This window comes from Corapipo altera, unplaced genomic scaffold (assembly GCF_003945725.1).
Source record: "Corapipo altera isolate COAL_440 unplaced genomic scaffold, ASM394572v1 275, whole genome shotgun sequence".
NCBI lineage: Eukaryota > Metazoa > Chordata > Aves > Passeriformes > Pipridae > Corapipo > Corapipo altera.
The window spans coordinates 676,504-686,981 of record NW_020885001.1 but is presented as its reverse complement, the minus strand read 5'-3'; the positions used below and the strand labels follow the sequence as shown (position 1 = coordinate 686,981).

The 10,478-nt window shown below is 56.3% G+C and overlaps 1 protein-coding gene across 4 annotated transcripts; it reads right to left on the bottom strand.

The window, feature by feature from the left end:
• Nucleotides 1-3,015: 3,015 nt before the first annotated feature.
• Nucleotides 3,016-9,554, bottom strand: LETM2 (leucine zipper and EF-hand containing transmembrane protein 2). Of its 4 annotated transcripts, none has more exons than XM_027667072.1 (11): nucleotides 9,324-9,554; nucleotides 8,729-8,978; nucleotides 8,486-8,686; nucleotides 8,217-8,360; nucleotides 7,754-7,888; nucleotides 7,194-7,397; nucleotides 6,326-6,445; nucleotides 5,638-5,742; nucleotides 5,418-5,504; nucleotides 4,670-4,744; nucleotides 3,016-3,261 (listed from the first exon to the last, which is right to left on the bottom strand). In XM_027667072.1, exons 1-11 carry the CDS (start codon nucleotides 9,365-9,367, stop codon nucleotides 3,244-3,246), a joined length of 1,383 nt encoding a protein of 460 aa, XP_027522873.1. In that variant the 5' UTR covers nucleotides 9,368-9,554; the 3' UTR covers nucleotides 3,016-3,243. The 4 variants fall into 4 exon arrangements, with proteins under 4 accessions (XP_027522873.1, XP_027522872.1, XP_027522871.1 ...); XM_027667071.1 differs by having other exon boundaries at nucleotides 3,016-4,361; nucleotides 8,486-8,698; nucleotides 8,741-8,978; nucleotides 9,324-9,552; XM_027667070.1 differs by having other exon boundaries at nucleotides 3,016-4,361; nucleotides 9,324-9,551.
• Between the last annotated feature and the right edge of the window lie 924 nt (nucleotides 9,555-10,478).

Here is a 10,478-nt window from a genome sequence, read left to right as displayed (position 1 = left end):
CTGGGAGAGGGACGTACCCCAAAGCTGGCATCAGCACCCTGCAGGTCCCACTCAGGGCTGTGGAAGACCTGCAGGACCAAAGCCACCCCCAGCACTGCTGGGTCCCTGCCCAGTGGGTGCCTGCAGCCCTTCCAGCACTGCCAGGCACCAGGCTCTCCCCTTAGGAGGTGGGTGGGATGGGGTGCCTTGGGAAATGACCCCAAAGCAATGGGGGATCTGGAGGCACTGCCTGCGGGACCTGCCCCCCTCCCCTGAGCGGATGGGGGGTGTTGGGCACTGGTGGCTGCTGAGCACTTGGCCCACCCTGCGTTTGGCTCTTGCAGCAGGTCCTTTGTCTCCTCCACTCCTCGCCTTCCTCTTTCTCTCCTTTTAAAGCCCTCGGGCTGTGCAGGACCGGGACAATCTCTTGGCCTCAGGCCAGGATGTGGCTTCCCTGCCAGCGCTGAGCTGGGCCTTGTCCCGCTGCCAGCCATGGCAGGAACCTCCTGTGCCATCCCACCTTGGCGCGGGGTCCTGCGGCCCGGAGCAGGGCTCAGTGGGTGTGTGGGGACTGCCCCCTCCTCCTGCTCAGCCTGGGGGCCATCACTGCCCCAGCCCCCTTGGCCACCCTCCAGTCCCCCCGTCCCACCCAGCTGTGGGGTCAGCGGGACCCCCGGGTCGGGCTCCAGCCCCGGCCACCCACAGCTGAGCGGAGCCGGAGCCAGATGTGCGCAGCTGCGGCAGAGGCAGCGCGAGGGGCACGTGGCTCCCCCAAACCCTTGCTGTCGTGGGCCCTGCCCTGCCCAGGACGGGCAGTGGGACATGTCCCCTGGGGACACCCCGGGGACGTTGCAGTCTGCGCCCCGTCCCGCTCCACGCAGGGTTTGGTGCCGGGGCCCGCGTTACTTTAGGCCCGGATAAAGCTCCGTCTCCTTTGTTACACGTTTGTAGCAGAGGCTGAAGTGCTGCAGGAATGCGGCTCTGGGATCCGGGAGCTGTAAATCCCAGCCTTTGTTGTGCTTGGGCTGTGCTAAATCACTGCTTTTCCCTCTGAATATTAATCTCTTCCAAAAGTGCTGACCGGGGCATCTTTCCCCAGCAGCTTTCTGGGGAAGAGGCTGACGCAAGGCCCGGGGCTGGCTCTGGCACAGGAGACGTTCCCAACCAGCATCCAGCAGAAATCCTTGACTTGCCGCTGCCCTGGCACTGGTGGGATGGCACTGACACAGTGCCACAAAACCTGGCTCTGGGCCGGGAGCAGGGATAGCACAGGGATGCCCCGGGGAAAGGATAAAGGGTGGAGGAGCCAGTTCTCCAGGCTGAGGGGAGACTGGAAGGTGTTTGGCACCAGCGTGGCTGGAAAAGCTCTTCTCACGCCAAAGCACACACAGCCTTGGATCTCTGCAGCGTTTCATTTGCCCAGCGCTGCAGAACAGAATCTCATGATTTATGGGGCTCCACGGGGGTCGTTTCCTCCCCAAGCTCGGGGGGTCATGGAGCAAAACTGCTGCCTCTCCCCTTTGTGTGCCTGCAGGGTCTGGGGGTCCCAACCCACTGAGCAGAGCCAAGGCTCGGGTACATCCCCCTGGAGAGCCCTGTGGTGGTAACGACCTGAGAGGGCCAGGGGGGCAGCTGGGGGGGGTAGGGGTTTTTGGTCTGAAAAATGGATTTGTTCAGGGGTGTGTTAAGTGGCCTGGGACTGCTTTGGGTTCATCTTGCTCCACCTGGCTCTCGTTCCCAGCTCCCCTGGGAGGCTTTGCCACAACCTGTGATCACTTCAGGCTGAACACAGAGCCAGGAGCTCGTCCATGGAGCTGAGGAATCCAAGGAAGAGCGAGCCCCAGCTTCCAGACCTTTTGGTTTTGGTGTAACTGAGGCTGTGAAAGGGCCTCTCCTCCTGCCCATGCCCAGGTGCTCGCCTGCTGGCGGCCGAGCTCCTCTGCGTCTGTTTTGAAGGCTTTCGGCTCTCTCTGGGTGCGTTCCCAGCAGCGCATCTCGGGGCCCTTCGTGCGAGCACCGGGCGCTGCTGCGACCTGCCGGCGCTCAGCGGCGCTGGCCGGGGAGCTCCCCGCGCCCGCCGGGACATGGGCTGTGCTGGTCGGGGGGGCTGCCAGGCACAGCCCGGCCCCTGCTCCACAGCCCCCGGCTCGGCTGGGCTGGTGCGACTCGTGCACAGCCGAATTACTGCTCGCGGTCCCGGGAAAACGCCTCCCTTGGGAATGGTGATGGTGAGTATTGAACGGGGTCGGGGCAGTGTGGCAGGGCTGGAAAAGCATCGATAGTAATGGGATTGTGGCTTGTAGGGGCCGGTGTGGGACTGGGATCAATCCCCTCAGGTGTGAGGTATCCGTGCTCCCGGTGTCCAACACCCTCCACACCCCTCCTGGAGGAGGTTTCCAGCCCTGGCTCTGCATCAGGGACCCTCTGGTAAAGGGCACCTGAGCTTCTGCTTCTCCTGGAACTACACACCACTGGTTTGGCTTCTCCCTGTCACGGCAGCTTCAGGGACCCAAAGGTAACAGAGCTCCTGAGTGCACGGTTTTCTGGGGGCATCTCAGGCCCTGCAACAGCTTATCCAAGTTTATTTCCCTGCCTCTTCCCTTTTGCACTTCAAGAAGTCCTGTCCCCAGTTACTCCCAGCTTACCTGAGCAGAGCCCAATGTTCCCCCTGCCTGTGACATCCCTGTGTGACACACAGTGAACGGGGCTGGCTCTGTGAGCAGTTTCTGTGCTTCAGACAGGGAGATTTCCCCTTGCACAGCCCCTCCTGCTCACCTTAACTCAGGCATTCCATCTCCCCAGCCACTTGCTTTAGCCATAACACAGAAATGACTTGTGTTTTTATTTCCACTCTCTCATCCCAGTGAAATCTTGCACTAAACAGCCCTGTGGGGTGAAAGGCCTTTCTGGGCCCTGCAGATGCCAGGCCATGGTTCTGTCCAAACAACTCACAGATTTATCAAGGAGATGAGGTTTCTGCTCAACAGAGAAGTGGCACCAGCACCATCCCCCCCTGTGCTAAGAGGCAGCAGTGACTCCACAGCAAGGGGGTTATTTTATTGAAATAACAATTGTTCCCATTTATTAAACACAGATCCAGCACCACGGACGGGCTGGATGAACAAGGAGGGGTTTCAGGTACAGAGCTAAGGACACAGAACACCTGACAGCTGGTTCTGCGTTACAGGAGGAGCCTGAAGTCACAGGTTTAAAGTGCTGTTCACACCTGGCCTTGGAGAACTGGCTTTTCAGAGTCGGGTTGTTCTAAAGGCTGTCTGACCTCTGGAAGAGACATTTCATTCTACTTAGCACCAAATCTAATTTTACAGTAAGTATAAATATTCATATTTAAAATCCATGTGAGTAATTTCCGAGCATTTACATAGGACAGTAAAAAATCTAACAAATGCTAAAAACAGCTTTCCAGTATCCTCTGAGAGTCTGGCAAAAACTCAGTCCTTGCTGGAGAGCGTGAGGAGCCGGTTTGTAAAGTATGAGTCTGACAGCACTTGGTGTGTAGTTCTGAGCCTGGGAAGGGTTAACCAAGCCTTCAGGCTTGGGACATGTGTGCAGGTCCTGGGTTGCTCCCTCACATGACCCAGAGGGATCCTGAAAGTGCAAGTCTGCTTCTGTCACAGTGTGTGGCACCAGCACTGCTCTCACTGGGGAATGCAAATGCTCACGGGTGGAGGCTGTTCCTGTCACTGCTCTGCTCCTGTCCAGCAAGGTCTGAAGTCTTTCTGAGCAGTTCAGCTCCACCACAGCACCGAGGAGTGCTGCTCCCTCCTTTCCTGTAGTTATCTTCCTCGGTACAAACGTGATGGTGAAATACAATGGCCACACATTGTATTCTGTGCTGGTCGCTGGTTAGACCACCCTAACCAGGACCAAGAGCCTGAGCTGTGATGCCCAGGACAAGCTGCTGGCCCTGTGTGTGTGGGGATGTTCCTGCAGAGGATCTCACACTGCAGAACAGGCTTTGCTGGACCCTCAGCCCAGCTCGTTCTGTGCCCAGGCTGTTCTGATCCGAAAAGCCGCCTCTGCTAAGGTTGGGAGCACAAACACCTGCTCAGGAACAGCACAGACAGCAGCACCGTTATCAACATATTTACACCATAAGTTAAAAGTAGCAGGGAGAGGGATCCAGTACAAAAGAGAAGCTGGGGCCATCCAGACAGCACTGGCCTAGTTGCTAATAAGCTTGGGACAGACAGAGAGGCCCCTGAGGGCTACTGATGCCTGGTTGTGTAGAGCAGCCTCCTGGGAAATCCCTGTTCCCTCTGCAGGAGGTGTGGAGATGGAAGCTGTTCCCTCCCAGTGCTGGCTCCGGGTTAGGCTCCGTTGGCACCAGCCTTGCTGCCCTGGGACGCTTCCAGTTTGGTCTAGGGGCAAGAGAAAGGGACAGATTTTAGGCAGTGCAAATGTTTCTTGAACTGCAAAATCTTTTCTGCAGGTGTCTTCCCATTTACCATGGGAAGCTGCTCTGCAGAGCAACAGCTGATGAAGAGCAAAGTTCTTCAGGTTAAAGGAGATAAAAAAGTCCATCTGGACTCCCAAACTTGCCCTAAGCAGCATCCCAGATGTGCACATGAGCAGCTGAATCGAAATGAAATGTTCACAGAAAGAAAATGGGCAGAAGGAAGGTAATCACTGCAGAAATACTTTTACATAAGGATTCTGACAAGCTCACCTCTTGTGGGGGAGGCTTCACTGACGCTTCTGAGACTGGCAATTTCTCTGTTGGCTGAGACACAAATTCTTCACCCTTTAAGGAAAAAGCAGCTGTAAGTCACAGAACACTCTTGGAAGGGGCTTGACCCTGTAGAGCCCTTTCTCCCTTCTGAGTAAGGCTGTTCCCTGCTCACTCTGTGAAAGCTGTGTTGGCATTCCCATTGTTTCCCCAGCACAATTTAACTATGTGGAAATATTTCTGGCAGTTGATACGATATTCTCTAATTCCTGCTTTTATCAGCTGGGACTAATCTAAGGAGCTCACTGCAGCCTGATGCTGAGAACCATATGCTCTGGCTTTCTTACTCTAGATATTTTGGCTCCTCTTGTCCTGGACAACTGAGCCCAGATTCAGTAGGAGAGTTGAAAACAAGTCCCCTTTAACCATCTTCTCTGAGCTAAATGTACTTGGGTTGAGGTCTAAACCAAACTGGAAGCTCATGAGTGCTCCTTGGCTGGAAGCCAGTACCATGGCACTGAGTAACCAGCTGTTCCCAGCAAGGGGACCAGTTGTGTCACAGCAGATCCCTTGTCTTGTAAATCAGAACATGCAGCTGTGAGGTTCCTGGGGGAAAAACAAGACTGTGCTCTGCACCATGGTGTCAAACATTGGTTTTGTCTAGCTTTGGAAAGGTTTGTTCACACTCAGATCCCAACAATTTCAGCACTACACGCATTTTCCAGCCTGCAGACTGCTATTTTCTAACCTTCCTTCCCTGTACCACAGGGGCAGGATCCAGGAGGGTCTCCTGGCCTTCAAGCACGGATGTCACCACTCCAGCAGCGTCACCTGTCTGGGGAAGAACACAGAGACCTAACTTCAGTCCACTTGTAGGATCGAAGAACAAGATTCCTGTCACAGTCCCTCATTTCTACAATGGGTAATTGTTGAGCTATTAACCTGGGAGTTTTATTCAAACAACCCACCTTGTTCTGGGAAACACACTGTGGCTTTATGTCCACTAAGTACAAGGCACGGGAAAGCAGGAGCAGAGAAGGGGGAACGTTCTCCTTTAAATGCAAATCCAGCCACTGTCAGAGGAAAACAGAAGGAAAAGTTATTTCATATTGCTCTGTGTTGGTACTTATTTATGCAGCACTCTTTGTCCTTAAAGCAATCTGGAGTTTGGCTAATAGAGTTTTAGGTAACAACAATGAGAAGAAATGGTTGTGAAGAGTTAGGAATACTGTATGGAATAGACACTAGGGAGGAAGTTTCCAGGACTAGGGAGGTACCAACATCCCCACTGACAAACAGCCAAACACTTGGAATTACCTGCAGCTTCCCTGAAACACAGCACCCACAGCAGTGTCTCTAAGCTGTCTGGATGCTTACAAAGACCAGCAATATCTCTACTGAAGTCTCAGCTGCTGCTTTAGAAGCTTAAAAACATATTTCACTTCCCCCATTTCACCTTGGTGCTTCTTGGTTTCCACTTTAGTCTATGACATAACCTGGACATCTCGTGTCTTAAGAGCTCAGCTCTGCAGGCGAGGATCCATCTGAAACTCGTCCACGAGTCCTCGGGAAGCTGTGCCTGCTGCACCTGACCACTGCCTGGAATCTGCCCTCAGAGGAACCCTGTCCCACCAGCCCAGGCCAGGGCACACTCACCTGCCCGAGCTGCTCCCTCAGCTGCTCCTCGGAGACGCCCAGGGAGCGCATCCCCCGGGCCCTGCAGGCGCTCTGCAGCTCCAGCACGCTCAGCCCGCCGACCCCTTCCTTGGCGATCATCTGCAAGGGACAGGAACCTTCCTACCCGTGCACAGGGTGAGCCAAGCCCCTGACACACCTGAAGGGACTTCTGGGGGTCCCCAGTCCAAGCTCCTGCTCAGAATTGCTCAGCATTTTCCATCTGTGCTTTGAGCCTCTCTAGGGATGGGGATTTCACGACCTCCAGATGACTCGTTTTGCTGTTTACACACTCACTGATTTTAATTCTTTTTCTTATCGTATTGGAGTTCTCCTTGCTGCAGCTTATGGCCATTACCTGTTATCCCTCCATTCTGCACCTGTGAGTCTGGTTCCATTTTCTAAATAACCCCATTATGCAGCTGAAAACCACAAGGGGACCCTTGGTCCTCCCCAGGCTAAACAAATCCAGCCACTTTATACAGTAACATAAACTCCTAATGAATTCAGTTGTTTAAAATCTGCTGCTCCCATACAATATTCATTACAGAATTGGAACCACCCTTTTTTACAAGTTAGCATGACTCCAGAATGAAATGTTTCAAACAGTGACAATATCTGCAGTGACACCTTTGTTACAGTTTCCCAAAGGCTGCAGGGGTGCAGGGAGAAGAACTCTCATTCTGTTTTCTTCTGAGATCGCCGATGGGGATGATCTGACTCCTATTAAACTTCACCCCAGAGGTTGGTGGGAGGGCAGGGACACACCTGAAGCCAGCAGTGGCTCAGAGGGCAGAGACTGAGAGCACACACTCCACCCAGCAGCTCCTCTGTGCTGTTTCAGACCCACCTCATCATCTGCCTTGATGGTCCTGAGCCGGAGCAGCAGCTGGAAGCGGAGCAGGTTGTTGGTGCCGATGGGCTGCAGCTCCAGCAGTTTGCACAGAGCCACCAGCTGTGGCCTCTCCAGGTGCTCCAGGGTCAGCTCATCCTCGAAGAGCTTGGAGAAGCGGACGATCTCCTGCGTGCTGGGCCGGTGGCCGCTGTGACGGATCTGAACCAAGGGCCAAAAGCCAAACCTCAGCAGGATTGGGAACCCTCTTCCTTCCCTTCCCTTCCCTCTTCCCGCTTCTCACACTGGAATTCCTGTCTCTGATGGAAACAGGGTGATACAGTTAAAAGTCAAAGTGAAACTGTTCTGGAGCAGGCACTGGGTGAAACTTCCACTGTTCCAGGACAGGAATTCCTGTGAGTGCAGCTCTGACAGCGGGGTCAGCAGGTGCTACCTGCAGGAGGCACCAGATAACAGCCCCTGCCAGGGCAGCCCTGTGCTGCCAAAGCTCTCCACAACCCCAGGCCAAATCCTGTGTTCTCTGCCCACAGCTGCCACCCCAGCACAGCCTGTCCTACCTCGTGCAGGTATGAGGAGAACTGCTTCCCCTGTCCTGTGTCTGCTTTGTTCCTTTTGGCCATCTCTGCAATGGTCTCCCGCAGGAACTTTGCTAACTCCAGCTTTGCATTTAGCTTCTTCCTCTGCTTTTCTTCCTTCACTCCGGGAAATAAAGCATAATTAGAAATTCCATTTGGAAAACAGGCGGGAGGGGATTCTGGGAAAGAGATGAAATAAGACTTCGGTTCTGAAAGCACCAGGCTTTGGCTACTGTAGGAAATGGAATTGCTGTGCACATTCCTGCTGATCCCTACAGCACAACCTCCCAACCCTGCTGTTCAGCTCAGGAATAAGCTGGGAACGTCCGACCCGGACACGTGGGTGAGGCTGATCCTTGCTTCCAGGGAACAGCAGCTCTGTGCAGCTGCACAGATGTTCTGAGGAGCTGTGCACACACCCCACAGCCTCAGGCAGGACACAAACCTTTTTTGACTCCGTCTCAAACGTCGAGGGCAGCATTTCAGGGAAGAGCTTCAAGAACATAGGTAACAGAAATTCCATGAAGGGCACAATGACAAACACCAGGAAGGGAACCAGCCGGAAGAGATCTGCACAGGTTCTCAGCAGCTGTCCAGAGAAGAGCACAGCAGAGATTATCCTGAGATTATCACTCAGCCAGACACACAAAATGTGTCCAAAGGAGTGTCTAAGCCTCTTACTGCACCACTTTAACTGGGTGCTGTGGTACTTACCCTCCGCCTCTCCCTCCTGGTGAGCACCTGCCCGTGGAGCAGCCTCCACACCATCCTGGCAGCCACCTTGGTGTCGATCCAGAGCAGGTGGAACCCGTTGTAGTAGTGCTTCAGCTCATCCATGACCCTCTGGCGCAGAGGCTTCTTCCCCGGGGCAGCCTCCACGAGCTGTTTCGCCGGCGTTCGGGCGGGTTTGCTTCCCTGGCTGCCGGGTTTGCTTCCCTGGCTGCCAGGTTTGCTTCCCTGGCTCGCAGGATTCCCGGGGGACGGAGGTTCCCCTCGGAGCTGCTGCTGCCGCCGTGGGCAGGGGCAGGTGTGCAGGGTGTGAGCAGGTGAGCGGGGCAGGGCAGTGCCCAGGCGGGCACAGAGCGCCCGAGGAGGGGCTTGGGAGTCTCTGGAAGTCCAGGATAACTGGGAATCCACCAGCTGGACGAGGGCGAGGGCTGGAGAGAACGAAGGGCTGGAGGGTGTGAGGAGATGGGAGCCCCTGAAACTGGAGAGGTGTTTCAGTGAGAACAGTGCAGGGAGGCCGAGGAGTCACCCCCAAATCAACATTTTCAGCGCCAGATCAACTTGTGAAACTGATTTTGTGGCCGAGACACTGATCCTTCAGCAAGGGGTGAAATACTGAGAACTCGTCCCGTCCTAACAACCCTTCTCTTGCGGGAGAATAACCCAAGGCCCCACAGTGCCTCCCGGGAGCCCTTTTACCGACGGAACGGGATAAAACGTGCCAGTTGGAAACAAAAAAAACCCAAACCAAATCTTCACCCCCAGCCCAGCGCGGCCAAGCCCAGCGCAGGGCCCAGACTCCTCCACGAGGGGCTGCGGGGCTTACCTGACCCTGGCCACGGCCAGGAGGGTGTGACAGCCACAGGCCATGGCTGCACTGGACGGACCGAGGGGCGGCGGGACCCTCACTCCCGGTAGCGGCCGGGGGGCGGCGGGGGGCGCCGGGGCCCGGCCGGACCCATCCCCGTCCCGCTGCCGGGAGCGAGGGGAGCGTCGGGACTGGGCCGCGTTGCCCCTCCCCGGTCCCGATCCCGGTGATCCCGGTCCCGATCCCGGTGATCCCGGTCCCGGTCTCCCTCACCGCCGGCCGCGCTCCTCCCGGGCCCCCCAGCCCGTCCCGTCTTGCCCCGCGCGCGCCGCTCTGGCCCGTCGCCCCCCCACTCTCTGTGGTCCCCACGCAGGTCACGCCATCGCGCTGCGCCACGCCCCTCCGCTCGGCGTCAGCCAATCAGAAGGCAGCGATGCGGCCCTGCCCAGGGCTCTCCCAATGGGAGCGGGGCGGGGGCAGGGCCTGACCCGGAGGCGCCCTCAAAAGAAGCCGCTGATTGGCTGCGCGAAGACGGGGGCGGTGCGCGGGCGGTGACGTCACGGGTTGGGTGCGTGACGCCATCGTGGGGCGGGTGGTCGCTCGTGACGTCACGGGGGCGCGGGAGGCGATGGCAACTGGGCCGTGACCGTGCCCTGTGCTGGGGCGGCTTAGCCTGGAAAGGCCAGGAACAAGGGGAAGCTATCCTGTTCCTGGGGAGGCTGGCACATGGATGCTCCCGCGGGCCTTCAGGGAGGTCCCTGCAGCAGCGAGCAGAACCGCTCTTTACATTCCCTTTATTACTGCCCTCCAGCCCAGCCCATCGCCGCCCAGGGTGAGCTCCAGCATTTGGGAATCACCACTCAGCCCGTGCTCGATCTCTTGGGGAGCTTGTGTTGAGCTGGAACTTCTTGTGCTACAGTTCATGGCCAGTGCTCCTTGTCCTGTGGCTGGACACCACCAAAAAGAGTCTGGAACCATCTCTTTCAAGATATGTGTATGGATTGATATGTATGCATTCATGGGATACGTGTATGGATTCATGGAACCCTCTCAGCCTTCTCCTCTCCAGACTAACCAGGCGCAGCTCCCGCACTCTCTCCCCATCAGCGAGACACTCTAGACCCTTCACGACCCCCGCGGCCCCTCTGGGACCCTCCCCAGTTGTGTTTCTTG

Excerpts from the sequence above, each read along its gene's own strand:
- LETM2 (XM_027667069.1), bottom strand. The coding sequence starts at position 9,367 with ATGGCCTGTGGCTGTCACACCCTCCTGGCCGTGGCCAGGGTCAG. Across the intron at positions 8,979-9,323 it reads CTGGCCGTGGCCAGGGTCAG|TTTCAGGGGCTCCCATCTCC; the intron begins GTAAGCCCCGCA and ends ACACCTCTCCAG. Across the intron at positions 8,361-8,485 it reads CCAGGAGGGAGAGGCGGAGG|CTGCTGAGAACCTGTGCAGA; the intron begins GTAAGTACCACA and ends TTCTCTGGACAG.